This window comes from Balearica regulorum, chromosome 1, assembly GCF_011004875.1.
Source record: "Balearica regulorum gibbericeps isolate bBalReg1 chromosome 1, bBalReg1.pri, whole genome shotgun sequence".
Lineage (NCBI taxonomy): Eukaryota > Metazoa > Chordata > Aves > Gruiformes > Gruidae > Balearica > Balearica regulorum.
Window position 1 is genome coordinate 154,030,915 of NC_046184.1, and position 26,811 is coordinate 154,057,725.

The 26,811-nt window shown below is 38.6% G+C and overlaps 1 protein-coding gene across 1 annotated transcript in view; it reads left to right on the top strand.

The window, feature by feature from the left end:
• The window catches only part of COL4A1 (collagen type IV alpha 1 chain), a 129,952-nt gene that overhangs the window by 71,291 nt on the left and 31,850 nt on the right, over nt 1-26,811 (top strand). Inside the window, exons 3-26 of the mRNA XM_075740285.1 lie at nt 4,322-4,411; nt 4,501-4,545; nt 7,215-7,259; nt 7,365-7,427; nt 7,529-7,582; nt 7,733-7,759; nt 9,071-9,154; nt 9,267-9,329; nt 10,373-10,408; nt 10,958-10,999; nt 12,548-12,637; nt 13,257-13,292; nt 13,440-13,499; nt 15,642-15,686; nt 15,910-15,963; nt 16,438-16,479; nt 17,363-17,456; nt 18,106-18,141; nt 19,721-19,885; nt 21,236-21,331; nt 22,288-22,371; nt 23,118-23,188; nt 25,581-25,772; nt 26,634-26,802. Of these exons, the coding sequence (XP_075596400.1) occupies nt 4,322-4,411; nt 4,501-4,545; nt 7,215-7,259; nt 7,365-7,427; nt 7,529-7,582; nt 7,733-7,759; nt 9,071-9,154; nt 9,267-9,329; nt 10,373-10,408; nt 10,958-10,999; nt 12,548-12,637; nt 13,257-13,292; nt 13,440-13,499; nt 15,642-15,686; nt 15,910-15,963; nt 16,438-16,479; nt 17,363-17,456; nt 18,106-18,141; nt 19,721-19,885; nt 21,236-21,331; nt 22,288-22,371; nt 23,118-23,188; nt 25,581-25,772; nt 26,634-26,802 (1,783 nt within the window). The remainder of the gene's footprint in view (nt 1-4,321; nt 4,412-4,500; nt 4,546-7,214; nt 7,260-7,364; nt 7,428-7,528; nt 7,583-7,732; nt 7,760-9,070; nt 9,155-9,266; nt 9,330-10,372; nt 10,409-10,957; nt 11,000-12,547; nt 12,638-13,256; nt 13,293-13,439; nt 13,500-15,641; nt 15,687-15,909; nt 15,964-16,437; nt 16,480-17,362; nt 17,457-18,105; nt 18,142-19,720; nt 19,886-21,235; nt 21,332-22,287; nt 22,372-23,117; nt 23,189-25,580; nt 25,773-26,633; nt 26,803-26,811) is intronic.

Sequence of the window (26,811 nt, forward strand, 5' to 3'; positions counted from 1 at the left end):
AGTGCAACAGTGACTGAGCACTTACTGTCTTTTTACATAGTTCCTCTGCATTTTCAGCAGCTGAGTGGCAGAATATTCATTTTTGTGAGCTGAGTAATGAATTCTCCTTTGTGCTTTCTGACAGTTTGCATTGAATCAGCAGAGGTACAGATGACTTGGTTACATCTGTTTTAATTTTTGAGTCTTATGAATTGATTTGTAAGAAGCAGAAGGTCTTTCAATATTACTTGCCAAGATTTTGCAGCTGTGAATATTGGAACTTGAACAATACATAGCCCTTGCAGTCAGAGTCTCATGCTCTTCACGCATCGCAGCTAGAAATCTCAGTGCTGAGTGAAAAATAAGTGGGGTAGCAGCGGTGATCTGGTGCTTGCCAATTTATGTAGTGCGGATGCTTAACGAGTTGCAGCAGAAATGTAGTGCAAACACTAGCTGTTGGGCTGTTTGGCTGGAACACTGAGTGAAGAAAGGAACTGGGCAGGCACGCAGGGAAAGGATGCTGCTCAAGTATTTCCTTGCAATGCAAAGCATCTTCAGGACATGTTTATGTCTGTACTGCTCAGCATAATAAGCGATAGCTTCAACTGAGCATGGAGTTCCAAATAAGCCACTTTGGGTAGGAAAGCAGCAGTATAAATGTTGCTACCCCAGTGATCTCTGCAGGCGAATTTTACCCAGTGGCATTAGGACATGTGGAGCTCTGCATTCACATGACTTTACAGCTTCTAGACGGCAGTTTCTGTACTCTCTTATTCAGTGCAGATACTTTGATACTGATAGAATTTTACTGTGATTTAATGTAGTTTCACTGATGCCAAAAAAACTGTCTCATGGAGGAAGTTGGTACTAACTGGAGCAGGAGAGTTGAAGTAAGACCTTTGTTCATTAGCGCTCCTTCTTTCCTCACAAGTTTTGGCACACTAGTTTTCTAAGGCTGGTACACAAAGACACAGTCTGATACCTGGAAAAAGAAAGTGACTGGAACCCAGGAGACATCTGTAGGTCTGTTACTGGGTCTTGGTGGAAGTTTGAATTTCTGTGGATGGCATGGAAGATTAAGGTCCCATTAACTGTGTAGCCTGAGACTGCACAAGTTTGGGCTTCTTGCCCAATACTTACTTTGGACTAGTTACCCCAAACTTACTTTGCGGTAAAATCAAGTGGAAAGGCAGAGTAGAGGGAGAGGTGTAAGCAGTGTGTAAGTCCATGCTCCTCTATTAGAATAAGTGGCCAAGGTGGCAGGTTGCATGCAGAGAGGGATCTGGCAGCTCTCAGAAATAGTCAGCTTTATGCTTCCTTACTTCCCTCTGGCAAATCATAGGCAAAAAGATGAGCTTGGTTCCAGTATGAGAAACCATGAGTCTGCAGTATTTGGGATGGTACAGCCCTCCACATGCTCAGGAGTTATGCTCTCCAGGCCTTGGGACATCCAGTAGCTTGATTGGATGTCCAGAAGTCCTGGACAAATAGCCAGTTATTTTTCTTGTTGGCCTAACAGTTCAAGTCAGTAAAATAAAATGTTTCTAGGGAAACCTGGATGTATCTTAGCTCGAAGTAACTTGATACGGTTTCAGCTCCTGCAGCTATGTTTTACCTCTCAGACAGGGCAGCTTGAGAGGTTGAAGACAGCCTTGAGAGAATTGACTATATTTGCCTTGGAAGCCCAAGTTTTTATTTATTTCAAGCCTTGAGTTAACCTCCTTGGCAAGATGAAGTGGTCATTACCTTAGTGAGTGATTTACAGGCATGTTAAGGCCCTTTTACAGTGCCAGAACAGTCTTAAGGGAGCCTTAGACTAAATGAAAATCTGACCTGTAAACCCCAGTTTTATCTTTCCTTAAGAATGCAGGAAAGGCTATTTCCCTGTGTTGCAGGGTGCAGTGGTTCAAAGCGTGTTGAAATCCTCAGATGGACAGAACTCCTGAGTGCAGAAAATATCAGTTGTGTTACACATGACTCGTATTTCTCCATGAGTGTCAAAATAATATTTTTTTTTTTTCATTTGCACATGTTGTGCTTTCCTTCAGCAATGGAAAACACTGTTCTGTGTCCTTGAGTGTCTTCTCCCTCTGTAGTCCATCTCCCAGCCCGTCATGAGAGCAAGAGCCCAAGAGTCACTGTGAAATCCTGGTCTGAAGTGACACATCTGATTTTGTAGAGATACACTGTTACTGCAATGCCAATTAGCCAGCCGAAGTATGGGTTTAAGAACCTCAGTAATCTTTTTAACGTTTCAGATAGCCCTCAGATTTTTAATTACTTCAACATTTATTCAGAGGCCTGGATCCTGATACATTCTTCCTTAAAATATTTTTCAAAACAATTTTAGTTATTTTAGAATTTGGACTTTGTACCTCTTACAGCTGACCTAGAAATACCTTTCTTCAGCTGTTCTGCTGTTTGCTTTGTTTTGCTGTGTTTTGTGGTCCAACACACTGCCTGGGGTTTAGGTTAGTAGCAAACTTTATTCTTAAACCACGACAGAGAATACTGGGGAGTAAATAGAGGAGATTGTGCTGGTTTGGCACTTTAAGGAAAAATGGATTGTTTATCTCAGAGAGAACCTTTTTATTGAAAAATTTATTTTTGTGGGATGAAGGAGAGGAGAGGCAGCAGGAGAATTTTTTCTGGCAGGAAATTTTAATAAATGAGTGTTATTTTGATTTCACTGTCTCTGGTTCTTTTCATCTCAGTTATAGTTTTCTCCCCTCCTTCCTCTTTGACCCTGCTCTTCTTACCTGTTAACCACCCTCTCCCCCTTTGTTTCTTAACAAAACCCCAGCCAAGGAGCTAAAAACCAACATCAACCCAGTAACTCCACAAATCTTCTAATTCCTCTCATCTTCTGAAACTCTTAACTAGCACCACGTCCGTGGGTCATCCATGGTTTCCTCTGCCTGCATATCCTAAGCTTTTCTTTGCAAGATGCGTGTTAGACCTACTTGAAGAGTGAGTTCTCCAAGACTCAGATGTTCGTCTTCTCTTGTGTGCTCAGTCCCCAGCTGACCCCTGTAAGTTACCAGCATATTGCTGGGGATCTTTGTCCTGAGCAAACAGGAGAAAAGTTTCTTGCTATTCACCATCGTAAAATCCAAACACTAAATTGTTTGTTAATTACAAATAGCAATCTCCTATCTCATTGTTTTGCTGAAAATACTGAAATCTTTGTGTAGCTTCCTTTTGTATGTTTTGAACCTTGTAGATTTTATTTCTTTGTTGGTATCCTTTGAAAATCGGTGTGTGTTTTGAGTTTCTAAAACAGGTGCCATGTTTTTTAGCTGTGGTCCAAACTTACATACCTTTCCTTTTTGCAGTTGTTCACTAATGTTTATTCATCCAATATTCCCACATTTTTTGGACAATATGAAGTGTTTCTCCCTGTTTCACATCACACCTTGAAAGGACAACTCTAGTTACTTCCTATGTGGAATTTTTTGCTTTTGATTTACTTGATTTGCTGTTTTTGGACTTTGACATGCAGAATTTTTCTCCCTCTCCCCTTTGTGTAGATTTTGCAGCCTTTATTCAGACAGTGTTCCTCTTGGTTGCACTGGGAGTCCAACTATAGGGAACGTGTAATAGCTGCAATATTGATCTAGAGTGTGGATGGAATTTCTGCCTCTAGATTTCTCTGATTTAAGTACATTTGGGGTTGTAGGGAAAGGGATAGCACAGAAAACTCAGATGTCCCATACAGCATTAAAGAAGAACCTAAAGGAAGACACGTACAATCTGTATGTTCAGGTTCTTGGGAAGATCCTGTATCTCGAAGCACTCAGGCTCTGAACCACCCTGATACTCAAGATTAAGTGACAAGCCTGGTCTTCAAAATCTGCTGTTGTGAATAACACACAAGAAGAGGAGTGATATTGGCCTTTCATACAGTAGTGACTAAACAGTGATATTTGCAGTTTTCAGGAATTTAAATGCTGATTTGGGGTGTTAGATCTTCTACCAGGGTTTAGTGGTTCCTATTCTGTAGAGGAATGCAGGTAAGTCTTATTAGAGGGGAAGTGGCCTTATAGGGGTATAAACATGCTATGAACAGTGCTATCTAGGGAGACAGAAAAAAGGTTTCATTGACATTCAGAGAGTGTTTTTCTATTAGGCCACACTCAGACTCTGCCAACCTATTATTGAACCAGAAATATTTCTTTGTTTAGAATAATCCTTCTTTCAAATGCCAACATGACATGTTTGCTGTCACATGTAGCTTCTTACCACCTAACAGGTCTCTTGAGCACAGAAACAGGGAATATGTGGGTTGCTTGAAGAAGCAGCTTCAGCTATTTAGTTGCTAATGAGTTTTCTTCTTCCACAGGGAGAAAGAGGCTTGCCTGGACTACAGGGTGTGATTGGGTTTCCTGGAATGCAAGGACCTGAAGGTCCTCCTGGGCCACCAGGGCTTAAGGTAAGAACTTAACCTTTCATATTTAAAACACTCAAATTTCCCTAAGTGTTGTCCCTAGGAAAGACAAATCTGTCTCTTTTCCTTTGTAGGGTGATACTGGAGAACCAGGACTGCCAGGAACAAAGGGAACGAGAGTGAGTTCTAACTTACATTTTTGCAATTCTGATGTCTGTGGGTTTATATGTCTTTAACTCTCCATGGCTGCCTTCAAATGCCAGATGGGGTTAGTCTCTTCTTTGAGTTAATCAAAGGCATCCCCTTGTGCTGCACAATAATTTCAAAATTCATGCTTTTGCCTTTGAAGTTCTTTCTACATTGGGCAGTCAATGGCTTTGTCCATTTGCATTTTCACCTGGTACTTACCACGGCATCAACAGCACTGGTTTTAATATGCCTTTGATATCTTTCTGACATACCAAGAGGCTTTTTTCCAGCTTGAATGTGAACCAACCTTATTACCTCATGCAAAATTCTCCTTTATGTTTGCCATCTAACCTCCTTGAAGCACGCCAGCAGAGAAGTTGACACACCCATGAGCACATACATGTTAAAAATGTGCACAGGGTGTAGAGACAAATTAAAGTCAGGGACAAAGATCTCTTGACTTTGCTAGAAGAGGCTCTGAATGTGCCTGTAACCTCCCTGTTGTCATTTCTGTTTAATGGGGCACTTTATATAACACTTATGTTAGCACATTAGCCAGGGCCATGTCTTTTGATGTTTTGTGAGGTGTCAATCTCATTCTGAGCATTTTCATGTTTCATAGTGTAATGATGAAGGAGGATCCGAATGACTTGACCAGTAACGATGCATACATTTTCAGCTATACCCTCTTGTCCATAGATTTTCAAAATGCCATCTCAGTTTTGTTCTCCATTTGCCTGCAGGTGCTGCAGCACATAGAATTTACTGAACCAACTGCAGTTTTTGAGCTATTAGAGAGGGGATATTCTGCTAGAGCCAGAAATCCTTATTTCAGTCTATGATGTTCATGATAACCTGGGATATCCTAAGTGTTAGTGTGAACTGGCATCTCCTGGCAAATGTGTTTGTGTGCTACAGTGCAAGTGACTGTATTTTAGCAGTTATAAAGTTTTGGAACATGCAAATATACTATCTGAGCACAGGATTCCCATGCATCTTTTCTGCTTCACATGTATTAGGAAATACTGCATGAATAAATAAGCTGGTAGGATGAAAATGACGTGCCAAGTCAAACCCCTGATTCATTACACTGATAAGCTGTTCAAGGAGAAAGAGTTATCTCAGCCCGGTAGGTTTTTTGCTAATAAGGATGAATTGATACACTGATGTAGAGTATGAAAGATAGAGAAGCATCTTTACAGTGCATTAACATCCTCTTCTGCTATGAAGAGGTGCTGTCGTGGTTTAGGCCCAGCCAGCAGCAGGGTACCGTGCGGCTGCTCGCTCACCCCTTCCCCAGCGTGATGGGGAGGAGAAGTATAACAAAAGGCTTGGGTCGAGATAAGGACAGGGAGAGATCACTCACTAATTATCGTCACGAGCAAAACAGACTGAACTTAGAGAGGGAATTCATCTAATTTATTACTAAGCAAAACAGAGTAGAGCAATGAGAAAATAACATCAACTCTTGAAACACCTCCCCCCACCCCTCCCATCTTCCTGGGCTCAACTTCACTCCCAGCTTCAACCTCCGCCCCCCCTCAGCAACACAGGGGGACAGGGAATGGGGGTTACGTCAGTTCAGCACATGTTTCTGTTGCTTCTTTGTCCTCAGCCGGAGGACTCCTCTCATTGCTCCCCTGCTCCAACATGGAGTCTCTCCCACGGGCTACAGTCCTTCATGAACTGCTCCAGCGTGGTCTCTTCCATGGGGTGCAGACCTTCAGGAGCAAACTGCTCCAGGGTAGGCCCCCCACAGGGCCACAAGTCCTGTCAGCAAACCTGCTCTGGCATGGGCTCGTCTCTCCATGGGTCCACAGGTCCTGCCAGGAGCTTGCTCCAGCATGGGCTTCCCACGGGCCACAGCCTCCTTCAGGTGCCTCCACCTGCTCCGGCGTGGGGTCCTCCACGGGCTGCAGGTGGAATCTCTACACCCCCTCATCCTCCCTCCATGGGCTGCAGGGGGACAGCCTGCCTCACCATGGTCTTCACCATGGGCTGCAGGGGGATCTCTGCTCCAGTGCCTGGAGCACCTCCTGCCCCTTGTTCTGCACTGACCTTGGTGTCTGCAGAGTTTCTTACATCTTTGCACTTCTCTCTCCAACTGCAAAAGCTTCCCCCAACTGGTTGTTTGGTTTTTTTTCCTTCTTAAATATGTTATCACAGAGGTGCTGGTTGGCTTGGCCTTGGCCAGCGGCAGGTCCGTCTTGGAGCCGGCTGGCATTGGCTCTGTCAGACACAGGGGAAGCTTCTAGCAGCTTCTCACAGAAGCCACCCCTGTAGCACCCACCCTGCTACCAAAACCTTGCCATGCAAACCCAACACAGGTGCCTACAGGAAATTTCATTTTGGGAACAATGGTTGTGAGAAGGCAGAACCTCTGCATTCCTTTTTTCCTATGCCTAAGGCTCTGGTCTGGTTCCTGTTGAAGGAAATCCATATTACTGCTTAAAAAGTTAAATATAGAAAGTTGCTTTCAGTTATTGATTACTAAAGTGCCATGTTTGAGAGGTTTTGAAGATTCAAGCTATTTTGTCAAGGAAGTTTAAAAGAAGCTGTTGGTTTTTGACTGTCACCACTGGACATGTGACTTGGGCTGCAGCTTGTTGTTGCTGTTTTGTGAGTTTGTCATTTCAGTTTATGTTTTTGGCAATTGCAGGGCCCCCCAGGAGCATCAGGCTTTCCAGGAAACCCAGGCCTTCCTGTACGTATGAAATATATTTTTAGAAAGAACATCAAAGTTTTAATTATGACATCTGACCTGGATTATTGCTAATATTGCTAATTTCTTTACTTTCTTTTCATGTAGGGCATTCCTGGACAAGATGGCCCTCCTGGTCCACCTGGCATTCCAGGATGTAATGGCACAAAGGTGACATTTACATGCATTTATAACAACACCTCTGTGTTGAAATAAAAACATCCCTCAAGCATATGTTCCCTAAACAAAACCAATTTCTCTATTCCCCTCAGGGTGAAAGAGGTCCAGTAGGTCCCCCAGGTTTACCAGGACTGACTGGGAGCATAGTAAGTAGATTCGTTCATGCTTGATTCACTTGTTTTCTATATATAACTGTAAAATATAACTGCAAATATAACTGTATGAAACTGTATAGAGTATAAGATGTAAAATATACAGTACCGAGGAAAAATAACATCAAATATGTCTTTCCTCAGGGACCCCCAGGACCTCCTGGAATGAAGGTACATTTTACTAAGTGTGTTCATATCCTGCTTCTAACAATAAAAATTAGGGTGAACTCGACGCCCTCTAAGACTAGCAGTCCTTACTTAAGGACTGAAAAATTGTACTGGCATGTTTCACTTTGTACTCTGTTCTGCATTCCCACTAAATAGAGACAGTGGGGCGACCTCCAGTTAATAACAATTGAACTTGTGTTGTTCCATGCAGGTCTTAAAAGTGTAAGTACTACATGGATTACAACAGGAAAAAATTAATACATATCATTAATTATGTATAAGTAGTATGGAGGCCACCCAATTGTGCATAAAGATTTAGACAGATTTTATGGTTCAAACATTTGTTTTGATATTGACATTTCATTTATCTGAATAGTTTCAAATACATAATGTTTGTGGAAGGTGATATAGCCCACAACACATACTAAACAGTTTTCATAAAGAAAAAAACCAAACTAACTAACTAGGTATCTGAGTGTGTTTTGTGAGCTGGAGAATGAAATATTGAATGTCAACAGAGAGCATTTGTTCTTTATAATGAACAGATCTGATTTGGAACTGTAAGCTAAATATAAGTGTGAAAGTAATCTCAGATTTATGACATGACTACCTGAAGTTCTAAAATGGCCTTTTCTCTTTCTCTGACATGGGAAGAACTGACTTAGTCTATAAAGACTGAAGTACTCAAATATTTCTTCCCTAGGCATGTATGCATAGGTACACAACTCCTGAAATAAAATCACTTACAATATTGCAGCTTTGTACAAAAAAACCCCAGGAAAAATGGGATCTTTTGTTATCAGAAAGAGAGAGACATAAAGAAGTGGATAATGATCAGAATAGTTTTCTAAAGTAAGACAAAGTGGATTCCTTTTTTGAAGAGAAAGGATGCCATAAATGGCTTTTATGTCAAAATTACGTATATTAGGTATGAGACTGAAGATCTCAGCCGGGAAAAGAGATCATGAGGTTACCACTTCTCTCAGCAGCCAGGTCAGATGACACTGTAGTGTGATAGATTTGGTGGGAAAATCTTTCTGATTACCCATTACAATATAGGAAATTAGGGTATGAAGAGATGTTTGGTACTGGAATCTCTTCAGATGGCTTTAAAGGACATTTGGCAATTAACTTTTAATATTATTTGATATGTTTCAGCTGAATTAAAAGAAGTAAGGTGACTTTTTTCAAGTCAGCTTTCCAAATGATTCTGAGCTTTGTGTAGCTCCAACTTTTCTCTCATCTCAATATTGGTGTTTTTGAATGTATTTGAATGGATGTTCAAGTATTATTCTTTGTCTTTTCTTATTATAGGGAGATCCAGGTGAAGTGATTGGTCTTTTACCTCCTAGTGTGCTAAAAGGTGATAAAGGCTTTCCTGGCCAACCTGGACTACCTGTAAGTCTAAATGATGTTTGAATAGCAGTGGGCTTCAAATAAAATTATATCACTATCATGAAATTACCAAATGAATATCACTTTTTAATTATGCCATTTTAATTTTTCATAGGGTCCACCTGGAACTCCAGGGTTTCAGGGACCAATGGGGCCACAAGGGCCTCCAGGAGATCCAGTAAGTTTCCTCTCATGGTGATTTGCACGTTACTTATACAGCTTTACTATAGGAAAGTTGTACAAGGTGTGTATAGCCGGTGTTGGGATTTGGGAAAGATAACTTGTGGTTCCAGGCTTCATGTTTATCCTAATGGACTCTACCATGGCAGGAATGACTAGGTAACATAGGTTTTTCAATAGCAGCTGCCCCTACAGTCATCTTGTCTTTTTTACAGGCTTGGAGGGTATTTTTGTGTATGAAGGGTTGTAATAATTATTCCTCCTTTCCTCTCTTCCCCCACTTAATTTGTAGAAAATAAACCACAAGCCTAGCAGCCAGATTTGAATCAAAATGTTTGCTGAGGTTGTTCTTATGGGGAGCCACAGTAAGTAGTACTGTGGAAAGCAGGATATTAACTGTCTGTTATTATGGTAATTGCCAAATGCTGAAGGCATTTCAGCTATTTGACATTTTGACAGGTCTAACAGATACCTAATATCTTCTCTTCCTGTACTGGATGCAGGTAACACTAGCAGGGATCAGTTATTTCCATCTGGTAAAAGTCCACCCAGTGTTTCTGGCTATTAAATTGAGCTGTGTGAGACTTCTTACCCTTCTGAAGAAAACTGAAAGTGATGTAAAGGAAAATAGTACTACAGTTTAGTCAGCATTTGCATCTGTTAATGTGAAAAAGAACAATTTTAATGAAAGAAAGGTGACGACTAATATTTAGCACGCAAAACTGCAAAAAAAAAAAAAAAAGTCAGCAATAAAGTTATTTTACGGTGCAGTACCATAGACTTTTTTTTTATTGTCTCTTGTCTAAATGCTGATTAGGTCCAACACTTGTAAATGCAAAGGTCTGATGAGATATCTAAGACAGATTCTGTTTGTTTTTTTTTTTTTTTTATTCTAAGTTGTGAGTTATGGACAGAAGCAGAAAAAGACTTTACATCTTGATTTCATGGAGCAATTTGCATTTTTGCTGTCTTTATAGAGTAAGGCATTATTCCAACTAGTGTACTATATACATATATATACTAAAATGTATTGTCTTGTAGGGTCCCCCAGGGCCACCAGGACTCCCAGGTGAGAAGGTAAGACTTTTTATTATAAAGATTAAGTTTATTTGTTTATTTATTTGGCACACCAGTTCCCCAAAAAGCTGGAAACGAATGGTCCTAAAGGAGTGGGGGTTTTACACTTTTTTATGTCTTAATGGGCATCATAAAGAGAAATTTTTAAATCCATTTTTTAGGTTTTTATTAAATTTGTTTGGATCTGTTGTCTCACTTGATCAAATCAGTAATTACAACATTCTGTGATTATTTGAAATCCCAAAATGTCAAAATTTTCAGTAAAATGTTGAAAAAAGAGCATATTGACAGTAAAATCCCATACATTTCATTATATGGGGTGGTTTTTTTGTTGGTTTTTTTTTTCACAAATTGCTGACTTAAGAAAACAGCAGGCAGGGTTAGGACATAATTATTTATTTGTTTCACTCGTGCATTTAAAAGACATATCCTGTCTCTTACATCCTCTCTTAAGTTTTGCCGTGTACAAAATACCTTCATATGTATGTAGGTATGCACATATTCACTGCTGATAAAAATTGACTAAGTATGTGTCATTTTTATTTTCAGGGCTACATGGGCTTGGGCTTTCAGGGTCCTAAAGGTGAAAAGGTAAGTCTCTTTTGAAAATTTCTAGAGAACAACTGTCAGAAATATTCTTGATGCTTTGTTTTAAACAAATAAACTGTTGGAATCAATCTAAGGGGAAAATCAGCACTGTAATTTTTGGAAGACTTGAGTGAATTTGTAACTTACACCTAAATGAACAAAAGTCATGAACATTAATTTAGGTCATTATCCTGTTTTCCAGCTATGACTAGTACAACTACTTTAGTTTGCAGTAGGCAGATCTGGAAACATTTGCTCTGTATATTAGGATTCATCATGAGATTTATTTGAAATCAATTTATTTCTGAGGGATGAGATTTAAAGTGCTGTCCAGAATTACCAGAATTAATTGTGGTAGAATTCTTGAGGACCTGTCTGCCTTAGTTTGGATTGGTAGTGTATACTTTTGAAGTAGATCTTTCATTTGTGCCTTTTTACTGCGTTTTAACTTAACAAGGAACAGTTTTAAGAGCACACAGACTAGTTTATTTTTGAATGAAACTAAACCAAAAGATGTGTTCCAGGATCCCATTTATTCTCTTAACCACCATCAAATGGGAGGTAACACATGTTAGGTTTAGTGTGTTACCTCTCCCACTGAGAGGTCTAGGCTGAAGTGCCTTATGGCACCCAAGAAATGCATGTAGTCATGAGTTATTTGGTAAACTGGTAGCATGTCTGAGCCCTTCTCCAGAAGGGTCTCATGAGTGTCATTGACAGAGGCCTTCTGGAGTATAAGTAAATTATGTTACTTGGGTGGTGTTTTTTTATCCACCATCTTACTTCTGTATTTTGAGCCACACTATTCCAAATGGTTAGAATTTTTTGCTACGTGACACATTGTTGAGATTAACTTGTTATCATAAAATTTCTTGAAAAATGTTGGCCACAGAACTATGTGGAGATTTACTGGAGTCGTCATGTTTGTCTTTAGCAAAAAATAAATGGTATTGCTATGCATTACTGCTTGACAGAAGTGTATCAAACCTTTTTAGAGGTGTTTTACTGTAAAAGATAGTGCTTTTGCATTACATAAGGAGATGAGGTTCTGACCCTGCTATGGACACATACATACTAAGAAACGTATGATCCACAGTCACCATCTTGAAGTTGACCTTTACGGACAGTTGTAAAGCTGATGGAACACTATAAGCTTTGACTAACATTTTCTTTCAGGCATCAACTTTCTGCACCTGACCGCTTTCTTCCTAATCTCCTTCTTCCTAAAAGAGGCACTAAAAAGCTTTTGTACTATTATGATAATTAATTCGATAGGTTCCTGATATTCGGTGTTAATCAATCTTCACCCTAAAAGTAGATCTTTCTTCAGGGCAATTTCTGTCTGTCACCCATTATACAGTTGTGTCTCCTATAACTGCATATGTAGCCCTTTCTCTGACTGATTTTGCTGAAATAAGAATTTAAAAAAAACCCATTTAGGTATATTTTTAAAAGGGGTCGTCATTCTCTTTGATGTTATTGGTCTTAATAATGTTTGTTCCCGGTGTCAGTACTTTTTTCAATGGACTCTCCTGGACTTGGTGTTGACAGGGAGAACAAGGGGTAAGGGGACCCCCAGGTCCCCCGGGACCATCACCACATATGAAAGAAAAAGGGAGTGAAATCATAAGAGGAGAAAAGGTGAGACCTTAAATGACTAATCTTGTACTGTTCATTAAAATATAATCAACAGGAAATAGCAAACAAAAGTAAAACAGGAAAAAGAAAATATTAAGTCACCTACCACCAATTTTTCAAAAAATTCTCCCTGTTTTACTTCACGAATGAATTTTGATTGTCTTTCTAGACAATCTAGGCTCTGAAAAATATATGATAAAATGATGAATGCATAAATAATTGCATAAATAAGTAATGCATACAACAGAGGACTTTCTGAGGAAGGAGGATTGATAAGGGTAGTCCTGCAAACACCAAATATTCTAAAAATTTGAATTAAGTAGCTTGTACTGGACTTTTCATGTAAAGAATCACATTCGTGGAATCTGAGTGCTAATGAATTTTTCAATTACTGAATTAGGCAGTCTAAGTAATGTGTACTAGTATAATAAACTAGCTTAAAGGATTCACATTTTGTGTTTGTCTAACTTCTTGCATGTCATGCTATTAGGCATAGTTCTTGAAGTGGAGAACAGGGTTAAATGTGCTTTTTCTGACATGAAGAATTAAATTATTTACAACCTAAATGAATAATGGTTAAGATTTTGCTTGCTAATCTACATTTTTTTTATAATTTCATTAGGGTGATCCAGGTGAAAAGGGTGAACAGGGAGCCCCAGTGAGTATTATGTAGAAATTTTTTTAATTACTATAACATTTTGAAGAATAAGATAATGGCCCTGAATATCTTTGTAGCTATTTGATAAAAGCAACTTTACTTGAGAATTTGACCGTGTTATTAATCTGATGTGTGTTTATTTTCCAGGGATTGCCAGGTTCAGGTTTCAAAGGAGAAAAGGGTGAACCTGGGAAGCCTGGTCCACGTGTAAGTATGCTCGGCTTTATCAATACCATAATTACAGTTGTTGCATTGTTTCCATAAGCTAATTAAACTTAGTAACCTTAGTGAAACAGCAAATTTGGTATATTTCAAACAGGCAAGTTTTGCTGTAGGACAGGCGTACAAGTCAAGGTAGTAATAGCATACAGTACTATTAGTATGTAACATGCTTTCAGATAACTAAAGACGCATAACAGTAACTTGTAGCGCTGAAGGCAAAGGCAATACACCTGAAGCAGGATTAAGTCATTCCAGAACAGAAGGAAAAGCAAAGCAAAACAAATCACTCTGTAGGAATTACTTTAGCTAAATGGAATGTGTTGAATTTATTTCTAATACTCTTATGTGCAATCTACAAAATAAACCTGCTTAGCTTAAAGGTACCGTTTCTTAAAAGAAGAGGAATGGAAGAAAAAATTTAGAGGACTGAGACACATTTGCTGGATGGTTTCCAGCTTGACTGTAGATGCTTGAGGCCATAAGGTCAGTTACATTTGCCTAGTCTGACCTATATCATAGTCTCATCCATACAACTTCTGCATGAGTCCTGCTATATCTTTCATAGCTCAGCTGGTAGCAAACCCATACATTTTCTGCGTGAAAAAGTATCTAAAATATTGCTTCTCAAATTGTGGGTCTTCATAAACTGTTAGAAAAAGATGCAGCACATCTATAGACATTGAATTGTACTTCAATCTGAAAAAGAGAAAATCTCCCTCTCCAATATACTTCAAGGTCAAAAGTTCTGTCATCCTTTCAGTAAAGATACGTGATGGGATTATCCTTGCTGTCATGTATGTATTTTTACTCTTACAGTAAATGAGTGCTTGAAACTGGAAGGATGGAGAAATGTTGGCCTAGAACTCGTTGAGGAAATCAGAGCATCTTTGAATTGTTCAAAATTACATCTTCCAGTTTCCGCAGAGTTTCCTGAACAAAGTTTCTAAGATATTTTATATATAATTGCTGCTGTTCAAGGAGATCATAGCTACTTCTGAAATTAAGATAAAGCTTGAAAGATGAACAGATGTTAAGATCTGATATTCTAGTTTCAGGAATGAAACCATATGGTTAATTCCAATCACAGTGTGCGTTTGAAGACTCTCCTGACTTTACAGATCATATTTTTAATTGATCATTAAAATTACTCGTAAGCCTTCTTTATAAGATACTGTAGCTGCACACTTAAGTGGTGGTGGCCTGTTCACGTTAGTTGTATCATTTTTATCTTTAATTGCATTGTTTTATTATTTTTTAGACTGAATTGCATGCACTGTTACTTTGTGTATTAAGCATATACATTTTCTTGGTTTTGTGGGACATCATAGTAATATTGCTTACGATATGCATGCAATCTAAGCACTGTAACACCAACTAAAAGCCACCCTCCAGTGGATTAGGCTACAAGCCTAGGTGCCAGTCTCTCGTAGTCCATAGGAAGAGAATGCTGAAAAGTAGGTTAGTCCATCTAGGTCATTTATCAGGTACCTTTTGATTACCTCAAGGGAATCTAATCCCCTCTGTAGGCTAACGCAATGGTCTGATAGTGAATCATTTTGCTCTGGAGGAAGGAGTCTTGGATTCTAGGTTATCATCCGCCTTATAATTTGAAATTATAGCTTTCAATTTAGAGGAAGGGTTTTTTACCACTAGATTACTGCATGATCTGATTACAGGGCCATTTGCCAAGCCTTCTGCTGAAACTGAGCCACCAAATGTCTATGAATAAAGGTTTTGTGAGGCTGGAGAGTATTATATATATAGACAGGGATTGCTATGAAAGGAAAAGTTTCTGGATCTGGTTCCAGTTTCCTGTGCTGTTGATATATCTGTTGATATATTTTGTCTTGAAGCCTCCTTAACTGGGAAATCCGTGTGTTATTGCTGGATCTGGGAACAGATTTGTAGGATTTTATTTAATTCTGCAGCTTGTAGGGTGTTGATTAGCATAAGCAGTAGGTAGTCACAATTTGCCTGCTTTGTACCTTCTGCGCTGTTACCTGCGTTAGCACACCGGTTAATGCATTATAGTAGTGATTGTTTTGTTGTGGTGTTTCACCCACTGTATTTAGAAATTGCATGTTTGTGGCCATCTGTTTAAGCAGAGTGGAACTTGGTGTTTTTCAGGGAAAGCCTGGAAAAGATGGTGAACCAGGACCAAAAGGAGAACCCGTATGTATTTTGCTGAATTTCCTGTACTGTTTTCTTACATTCAAAACACAGAACTGTCTGTGTATTATAAATGGTTGAAATTTTCTAGCCACCTGAATTGTTTACTTAAAGTTGTTGCTTTTGGTGAATTAGTGTCTGGTTTGAAAATGTAAAACTTTGATGCTGCCAGAACTAAAACGCAACTATATTTGTCTTTTCTGGTTTTGCTGTCTTCCACATGCAGGGTTTGCCTGGTGGGTTTGGGATTCCAGGACAACCCGGGGAGCCTGGTGTGAAGGTGCGTAGTAGCGGCTTTTGCTTCCCATCACACAAAATGAGGAGTTAAGAGCTCATACGGCGTGTTCATAGATGCGCGTTAAAACATAAATGTACATAAAGCAATATTAAATGAATGTTACTAAGTTGTAAAGTCATCACTCAGAGACTAAGAAAAGTCAAAATGAAGTTATCATCTTAGGTATCCCTGGTTGAAATCTCTTATATGAATTGATTAATGCAGGCTTTATTTTCACGAGCTCTTTGCCCAGCTAGCATATGTAGAAATGTACTTTCTAAAAATCCCACTTTCTCTTAACATAATGTAAAGCAATACAGGCCCACAAACTAACTACTGCTTATTATAATGGTCCAGGTGCTTATCATTTGAAAGTTGTATGAATCTGTATCAAAGTCTTCATTTGCTAAGGAAGTGCTATTTTGTGGGGAAGAAAATCTGAGCTGGATTTAAAATGTAAATTGTTTTTTGATTTAGGGTCAGAAAGGTGAACAAGGTTTTCCAGGACCTCCAGGAAGAGTAAGTAGAATAAATTCTTGTTTTGTTTTAAACTTAAATGACAATATAAATTTAGTGAAAGTCAAAGTGCTCAAAGAATGAAGAAAAAAAGAGAGACTGCATGTTCTGATCTCATTCTAATCAGTCATGTCCTCATTTTTTCTTAATGTAACCAAAAGTTGGATGCAGTTCTTTTAAGTATGTTTGAAATTTGGGAAAGGAGCTCTCAAACAATCATTTTCAAATGTTTTGGACTATGGAAATGATAGGCCTTGGTAATGGATACAGAGTATCCAAAAGAGAGTTCAGAAGAATAAGTCTGTCAGCTTTGCAGTCTATAGTTTTTATAAAGACTTCAAATAAAAAGTGGGATTAGTCAGCAACGAATACATCATTGATGGTGCTGCTTCCCCAACACAAGGGAAAACTCCCAACATCTGCTAATTTAATTTGAAAAATGGTGTGCACTTTCTGAATATTTTATTGCAAATGTTAGTATCCTATATGTCAAGCTCAGATCAATGTCAGCAGAAATGCCAGAACAGAATATTTTAAAATTAAAGGTAACACAAACCTCATGGGTCAGTGCTTAGACCATGCTGAGGTTTCTTGACATCATTCTTGTTCAGAAAGCTGTTATAAAGCTCTCCATTTAATCCTACTACTGACGTGAAGGAATTTTGGTATAATAGGAAGTATGTATTTTTTCTGGTAATTCCTCAGCAGCTACAACCTTCTCACAGCAGTTGTTATGCATCGCTGAAACTGCAAGTATAACGAAAACTGCTGAAAATTGTTTTCACAAAGCAAAATGGCCTCTGTACCATCAGGTCAGGATGGGGGTGATACAAACGAGGGCACAGTTGTATGTTTCTAGTGTCCTAGTCTTTGTCCTGTGATCCAGATTATAGATACTGGACCAGTAGATACCTTTGGTGAAAAAGGAGAGCCTGGAGTTTCAGGTTTGCCTGGACTGAAAGGTCAAAAAGGTGAAAAAGGTATGTATTTTGTCTTGTCTTTTTGATTGAGTTATGCTTTTAGTTTTCTTATGAAAGGAAATTAAAATCTGTGAGCTCAGGAGCTCTACATGACAGTGAAATATTCCAGTTAGTTATTTAATTGCTTTCAGGTTATTACATTTTGTTGTAGTTTGTAGGACACTTCTTCTCATCATAAATAAGACTGCCTTTCAGTTATAGATTGGGAAAGGATAAACTGGGATCTGGTTTTTGGCGGTTAAATAATCCAGTGAGATTATTTAAGATGGAAATCAACACAAGCATGAAGAGGATAATAATGCAGAGAATCTTGAGACTCCTTTAAAAAAGTCAGTAGCTAAATTTTAATCTTAAAATTGACTTGCATAATTTACAAAATTCTTCAGTAAACAGGGAAAATCAAGCATTCCCTTTCCCATTTTCCCCATTACAGACCTCACCCTATTGAAGAAAGATCAGTGTAGAAGATGGCACAAAGCAGAGCCTTTTCTGTAAATGTATTGTTTGCAGATATCTATATATTATTTAACTTCATGTTTGATTCAAGGCATACTAGCTTGCAATGTGTACTTAAATAATATGTGCTAAAAGTTCACTGACATTGTCATTGCTGACTTCATTCCCTAAATGAAAACCTCTCTTTCAAAAGGTTTCCCTGGTATACAAGGAATCCCAGGACCTCCAGGTATGAATTTATGGCTACTGATTTTGTTCACATTTTTCCTGTGTTCTTTTTGGGTGAAGAGTCCTTCAAGATGTTCTCCTTAGCTGCTGCCAGTTACTGCCTGACTTACAGAAGACCCAGGCAGTGGCCTCTCTGGGGCTCTAATCATCCCCTTAGATCCTTCCTGTAGATTGCTTTTCTCATGTCTCTGATGTGATCCAGCCTTGCTCTTTGTGTAGAGCCCTGATAACTCTGCTTAAATTGAAGTAGTAGAGCGCACGAGTCATCAGAAATAGCCCAGAGTGTGGCTCCATTGGGCAACAGGAGTTGTAAAGTGTGAATATGTGCGTGGGTATGTGCATATGTACCTATGTATGTGTACTTATATGGAGATAATTTGGTTTGCTCTCACTTCGGCTCTATATGTGTTTGCATAAATATAATAAAACAAGGCTTGAAGGGAGAAATAATAACATTTATTAGATCAAAGTAATTCCTGAATGCTTCCTGCTTTTTTTTGACCATTTGATCTAGTACAAGTTATTTCTTTTGCCTGCAAATGTTGCCTTTTTCAGTCTTAACATCTTCACATCCATGACAATGCTACTATGATTTAGATATGTACATGTGCTTGAACTAAACCACAATTTTTACTTTTTAAAAATTAAGCAAATCATCTGTGGAAACCTGACCCTAGCACATCCTGCAGAGATACTACTATTTCCTCCTTTGCTCACATTTTCTTTCTTGACAGTAAGCTAAATATGACATTAGTGTGAACGAGGGTCAGATAGTTTCCAGCAAAATTTTCACAGTTTAGGGAGGAGATACTATCAACCACAGGCTGTAATAGTCCCTAAAGAATTCTGTGTGACAAGACAAGAATAATAGTAGCTCTTAGTCTGTCATTACCCTCCAGAAATTGAGATTTGTGTGACTTTCATATCTTCCTGCAGTGTTGCAGAAGGCTCAAAATGGTTTAGTGATCAAGTCTAGTGATTAGTCATGAACTGAAATAACTCATTCAAGTATGAAGACCTGTGTGACTGTACAACTAGCTAAAAGGAGATCTTATGTAGTTTTTTCAGGCTGTTTAACTGCTGCTCTTTATTGGCTGTTGTTTGCTTATTATTCCTACAAACAGTTTTGGTTTTAGCATTCCTGAAGTCTGCTAGCTTTGTTGAATACTTATTTACTGAAGCTCTTAGACACACTGTCCCTTTCTAGGTGTGTTTAAGATTTGGTTTATTGTGAGATGAGGAAGAGTGTAATAGTTTCCAAGAGTAATAGCTAAATTAACTCCTGTGTCACCACTTTTTCCTATCCAGCAAAAGTTGATTAAACTAAATGTCAGAAAGGCAGTTAGTACAAAATAAGAGTGTTTGTCTAGGGACCTAACCAAAGTGAGTTATTCTGAGCTGTAGTGTGTATGTAACCTGAATTTTGCATAGATAGCCAATAGTAAAAATACAGTCCCTTTTTATTTTCCACTAACATCTTTCTGTTTCTCTCTGAAACCTACTGAAAACTAATGTGCTGATAATGTTATTGTCTTTCTGCTTGTAACTTTTTTTTCATGCATGTTTTACTCTGTCCAAAGGTCGACCACTTCCAGACAGGGTTGGATCACCTGGTGTCCCTGGAGAGAGAGGCGAAAAAGGTGAAAAGGGTTCTCCGGGATTCTCTATGCCCGGACCCCCTGGAAGAGATGGTTTCCCAGGTCCCCCGGGGTTGCCTGGCCCACCAGGTCCTCCAGGCAAAACAGGTAGGTAAAGCACTCGATGGCTTTTTACAGTGAAGACTCAATAATGCACATTGCATGCACATAAAAAAGGATAAGGAAACAAGATTATAAAAGCTATAATCAGAATGCAGCTACATCATGGAAGAAATGTGTCTGAGTTGTTAATGGACCATGTAAAAGCTGTTCCATGATGCTGCAAGCTGCTTGTTTTCTTACTGGGACAAGGATTCTTTGCTAAATATTTTTTAAATTTCCTCAAAAGCACATTGTGGACTATTACAATGTAACCAAATAATTGATGCTAATACATACTGGTTTCCTCTGTGTCCTAATGTGCCAATTTAGCGATATTTATATATTTTCAATTAAAAAAATAACAGAAACTAATATTTTTGGCATAAATGATAGCTATTCAGTATCACAATTTACAAGTCTACAATACCAATCTATGTAACAGGTGTAGGAGCTACTGGCTGAGATACTAGTCTGCCAGAAGTTTTTACTGTAAAATGAAATTACCTTACAGGAGAATGGGGACAACACTTGCTTTGTAGAGGTAAATGAAAACTAGTAATGATGTGACAAATACATAATAATATTAGTAGTAATGATAACAAAATCATACAGGCATGTATAATCAGATTCTGATAAAGCAGTTTTAAAGAGAAAAATGTTTTGGTTTTGCTCTGCAATGAAGCAATGAAAAAATTACATATGAAAGTGGTCCATGCTTAATAGCTCCTTACAACTGATGTTTTAACTCTTTTATTGAAGGAAAACCTGTGCCATATCATCGAACAGAACAAGCACAATTTGTATTCTCATATCAAGCCTTCTAAATATTCTCATTTGTTACCTACTTCAGTTCCTAACGTATGAAGTTTCTTCTTTTCAGGAAGCTTGAGCAGTGTGAAGAAGTTAAATAGATGTTACCAAGCTGCTCTTGACCTAGAAGGGTTACTAAAATGTTGAAAGCAAATGTCAGGGTACAAAAAACTCTACTTAATGAACTTCTTCAGAACACAAATATTTTCCATTCTCTTCAGGGTCAAACCAACAATTTTTCACCCACAGCACCTTTCTTAGCCAAATCTTACACTAAAACTAGATTTTATGTGAAAGTTGTTGATAACTTTATTATGGCAGAGCCTTTCTTTTCTCTGTAATTCTTGGGGTTTCTTTTGCAGTATATATGGAATCAGAATACAGAATCCCAGCTAAATTTTCCAAAGTAAAACAAATATAAGAATAAAATACTATCCTGACTTATCACTGTGCATAGATACATTCAGCTGGGACATTCATAAATGCAGCCCTATAATGGAAACTTGCACTTCTCAAACAATATTTTTTATTGCATTTCCATTGCAGATGGAATTGATCAATGCCAGCAGGGAGAACCTGGTGCACCAGGTAGTCCTGGAGCTCCAGGAAGAGATGGATTTCCAGGAGAGATGGGAGAGAAAGGTAATATTATTTAAAGTGATTGCTTTCTAATGCTTTGTACCCTGGAGCCTGGGTATGTAAAGAGGCTGAGCGAGTTAGGCTGGATCCAGAGAAAGTGTAGTTAAATACTTCATGGTCATGGAAGGTATTTCTTGAGTCTCTGGTGAGTTAAAGGGGGATATTGTGTATTGAGTTGTGTGACACAAACTTCACTTACTTACACTTCACTTACATTTCACTACATTTCACTAGCCTACACATTGCTGGAAAGTGATAAAGGATGGCACAGAGCTGAAAGAGGAGCTGGGAAGAAAGAAAGGGTTGAGTATAGCCCCATTAACTGTAAATTGAACTGTTCATGGCAATTTAAGGTGTGAATTCTGGGATGAAGAATTAGAGAGGGGCAGATGAGTTGGGAATGGAAATGGTTTATGAATCATTGCCATGAGTATAATTGAAGCTAAAATTGTAACACCTATAAATAGGACCATCAACCATGTGGTTTAGCAGCATTGACTAAATGGACATATAAAAAAATGAGCTACCCTCATTTACAGGATGGTTGATCCTTCCTAATCTCATTCTGCTCATGGCTTTCCTAAAACTGCAGTGACTATAGAGGGTGTCCTTTTTCTGTTTTAATTTTTTTATTTCTTCTATACCCAGTATATATTTCTTTTCTTTTTGATCCTCTTCACCCTGGTCCCTTTTAACTGATCTGTTAAGTATTATCTCTAGGATAAGACTGAAGTTGATTTTCTTGCCATTCCTTTAAAAACTTTAAAGAATTTTGAATATCAGTTTGCTGATAAATTCTCTTTGAAGCATATAATTAGAAGTAGCACATTTATTTTTATTCTTTCAATGTGAAGTGTATTAAATTGATATTTGCCCCTGAATCCACCTGCTTGCAGTTGTCTTAATTCTTTTCATTGTTATTCATTAGTTTTGTTGGGGGTTTGTTTTGGTTTTTTTAGGTGACAAAGGTGAATCCTGTGCCTTATGTGATAAAGTAGGACCTCCTGGACTTCCAGGACCACAAGGGCCACCAGGTCCAGCAGGTAAAAACTCATCAACTACCTGAGAATAAACTACATAAGCTAAAATCTAAAACTGCAGCATATATGGTAAAGTTAATTACCTTTTGTCCCACTATTCAAACTGTTTGTGAAACTACTAAAAGGAGGATAGAATATTTCTATTTTTTGGTCTGATTCCAAATTTCTAAAGCAATCTGTAAGAATTACCAAGGAAGCAGAAATAGGCCACAATGGAGGGTCTTTGCAAACTGTGGCCCAAATATTTTCACAGAAGATTGTGAAAGTGAAAAATAATATGGGAAGCATTTGCCCTATGTGCCCAGGCTTGGCAGCGGCCCATAGATATGTTCCCAATCCTAGCATTAAATTCTGTGGCCAAAAAAAGTAATTCTTTTTCTGCTAACATATAAGAGAAGTGCCACATGCAAATAGTGATATTATACATAATGTTTGTTCTAGTGGCTGTTAAGAAAAACGAATATAGTTTAGGTAGTTTCAAGACTGCAGTGGACACATGATAGGTCTAAATAGTAAGGTGAATTTGTTGCTAAGTCAAATGAATCATCAACTTCTGAGTTTATGAATGTAGATACCTAGAGCACATGAGCGCATGAATCCAGACAACTTCACTGACTATAGCAGCATTACGTTGGTATAACGGGGGATGGAATGAGGCACTTTGAGAAGGATCACAAAGAATTCACATACGATGAGCTATTTGTAAAAGCATGTAATAAATAGAATTGTATTTTTGTCTCTCTGATAAGGTTTTCCAGGACAATCAGGTTTCAAGGGTGACAGAGGCTTACCTGGACTTGATGGCCTTCCAGGGGTACCTGTAAGTAATGCCCTGCCAAATGCTATGTGCCCTGTGAGGCACGTGATCAAAAATATGTGATCATCAGTGTGGTTGTGTAATAGTTCTGTTTAAAAACAGACCAGCACAATGATATGATAAAATTAAGGAACGGTGCCTAGCAAAATAAACTTGGAAACAGTGTGGTTGAGCTATGAGAGGAAAAAAGAGCTGTCAGAAGTGGGTTATGTTTCTGTGTTTGCCCGTCGTATGCACTCAGCAGGACACATGACCTTCTGGATGAGCAAGCTAAGCAGTAGAGTTGGGTAAAAAGTAGAATTTCGTAGGAAACAGATGCAAGTCTGTCCTGACCTTCTTATGAATTGTTCCAATAACTCTTTGCTGTTGTGTACATAGATATCGAGAGAGAGACAGTGCCATCTAGTGCAGTGTATGCAGTCTAGTACAAGTATGCATTATACTTTGGCAGTTTGTCTGAATTTTGGGAGATGTGTGCAGTACATTCTATAAAACATAATTAGTTAGCAGGAAAGCTAAGTAGCTTTGAAGAAATAGAGGAAGGCTGTGAAAGTGGATAGTATCCTGATAATATGCACATCTGTAAATTGTGTTGACGCAGCACAACATGACTCTCAGTAAGGCCAGATATCAGAAGGAGAACAGCCATAAGCATAGCACTTGTCTAAAAGGTAACACAAATTACTCCTAGATGAGTGCTGTACTAGCACAACTACATTTGATCCTACCTGTGTGAATTCCTTACTCAAGGAATCTATTTCTCTTTCTTGAGTATAAATAAAGCCTAGATGCCTGAATTCAGCCAATGAATGTTAGCTAGGATGGAGTCCATTCTCTGTTTCCACCGCGATAAATAAGATGGTATTACTCGGCAGCTGAATTTACTATAATATCAATGTGATCCATGAAAGAAACAGTGGAGAAAAACAAGAGACATTCTAATGTATTTAAGCTTTTTCGTGTCTGGCATTTGTTCTCAGCACATGTTTTGCCACACCTTTATATTTTTCTTTTATTGCCTGTTAAGTTCTGTTCATGTCTTTCATCAGACAAGAACTGGCTGCTGTTCTAAATGCTTTTAAGCCTGTTTTGCTCCACAGAGTTCAGCCAGGTGTTGATCCAGCATATAGTTTAGCTTGGAAAAACTGCATAGAGGCCAGCCTCGCAAGCTCACATTGTTTAGCGCTATGCCAGAGCATCAGAGTCTGATCCAGGACCCACCAAAGCTAATGGAAAGATTACCTTTGACTGTGTTCTGGCTCACGTTTAAGTGGAGGGCACACGTCAGACATAAGCAGTAGACATTGCCCATGAAGTTTGTGCTTTACTACCCTAGCGAGTAGCTCTGATTCACTTGAAATTAGAGAGACTGTTTCTATAAGAAAAGTTCATATAAATCCTAGAAAACATGTAGGGGAAAAATGGAAATTCTGGAAATCCTAGAGCTATATTATTAGGTAGATAATTTCTTCCCAGGAGAGCTTACAAAATTCTTCTCTGAGCATGCGTGTAGTATTCTGTTAGTACCAACTGACTGTGATTGTTAATTGTACAAAATCAATGAATGTTAGTAACGAAGGGAAACATATATTTGGTGTTGGCTAAATGTCATAAATAAACTACCCAGGGAGAAGCTTTCAGCCTTCAGTTAGCCTTAGCTCTTGTGCAAATAACATTTGAGTTTAGTATAAGACAATTAATTTAATTTTAATTTCATAGACAATCTATGTATTGGATGAATATTATAGTTGATTTAAAAGGTTTTGAAAGAAAGAAAATCATGGGTGGGGCTTGTCTAAGCAATTTAAATCTGTAAGTTTGGCTGAGTTTGTCTTTGCATTCTGGAAGTGTGTTATTTTCCCATATTAGTACCACTTCTGCTGGTATTGTAAATTATCATGGAAATGTAGAGATGCTCTTGTTGCATTTGTGTCAGGGAAATAGGTTCCACAGTGTTACAGAATTCAGCATTTAAAGGTTGGGGCAGACACTTTTAACTCTGAAAATAGCTTTTTAAAAAGCCTTGTTTATCTGGATGCTGATACTGTATAAATATGCATAACTGAAATCCAGTGGGTAGTCCATTGAAAATTCAGAGTAGTTTTTTGGTGTCAAGGCCTGCAGTTCTTGTGTAAGTGGTGTAAGTTTATATGCACCATCTAAAATTATATACCTGTGATGTGAACGACAAAATGGTCAAGACAAGATCATTTGCATTAATTCCTTATTCACACTGCTGTGTACTGGAAAATATTCTCATTTTACCTCCTCAATCAAAACCATAATGGTTTACTTGATTTGGGTCTACTCTTTAATTTCTGAAGATTTGTTTTCTTTTGTATCAGTTGAAGGTTTGGTAGGGCAACTGATGACATCTGAATTTATGAAATTTCAGGGCCCCCCAGGCACTCCAGGACTTATGGGCAGCCCTGGGGCAAAAGGAGAACCGGGAGATTTTTCTTATGATTCTATCCTGAAAGGTGAAAAGGGAGATCCTGGTTTCCCAGGACAACCAGGTATTCCCGGAAGAGAAGGAAGACCAGGAAAAGACGGATTGCCAGGTCTCCAGGGTCCGAAAGGAGCATCGGTATGTATGTTTCTTTATGTTTACATATTGTCCTACTGTGTGTTTATTTATATTTACACACCATCCTGTACATTCTGTCTTTCAGATCAGAATTCACATGCTTTTATGCCCTATACATGCTTTATGTTTATTGGCCTCATTCATTGTTCCACATCTTGTTCTTACCTTGAGTAGTTCATTCTTCCTCAGAGGAAGACTCCAGTTTCCCTGGAACTAGTGAGGAAGACAGTCCTTCAACAACAGACTGTTTCAGAGTTAGATTTTGACCCTTTCTTTTTACATGTCATGCAAATAAGTGATCTGACTCAGATATATTCAGCATGGCTTGTTGCTTTCAGGACTATAAAGGAAGGTTACTTCCCCCACCAAGTTGTAGGCATGGACAATAGTTCTGTTCTTTTCTCCCTTTCTCATGGCGTGATAGTGAGAACAAGTGTGAATGATTTAGCTGATATCTGGAGATGATTGAAGGAATGCAGTTATCAAAGTAGAGATTGTTAAGACAAGGTTCAACTCTGGTCTAGCATACTTCTCTTCTTATGGAAACTAATGCTTCAAAGTCTTGCACTGATAAAGAGTTCAGCTGATACGGATGTGGAGCTTGCATCTGCTCCCAGATCCGCACTGGAAACATAGCCTACATGGTCCAGCTAGCTGCGTTGCACATTAGGTATGATTCCATGTGCTATTCCACATGGAACCCAGTTCTATTTCCATTGAACTCAGTGATAAAAAATTCACTTTCTTCAGCATTACAGATACCTGAGCTAAATCCAAGTTACAAAATATTGAAAGAGAGAGGATGTCGTGTTCTGTCTTGCCAATCAGGCAAGAAGTACACTTATACTTTGCAAAAATTAGGGTACAGCTGGCTTGAAAGGAGAACGTGGTCCCCCTGGTCAACCTGGATTCCCTGGAGTACGTGGTGAAAGAGGTTTTCCTGGCCCTCCTGGAATAGGCACTGCAGGGTTACCTGGTGACAAAGGAGACAGAGGCTTTGCTGGAACCCCAGGTTTACCAGGCCTTCCAGGTAATGCTA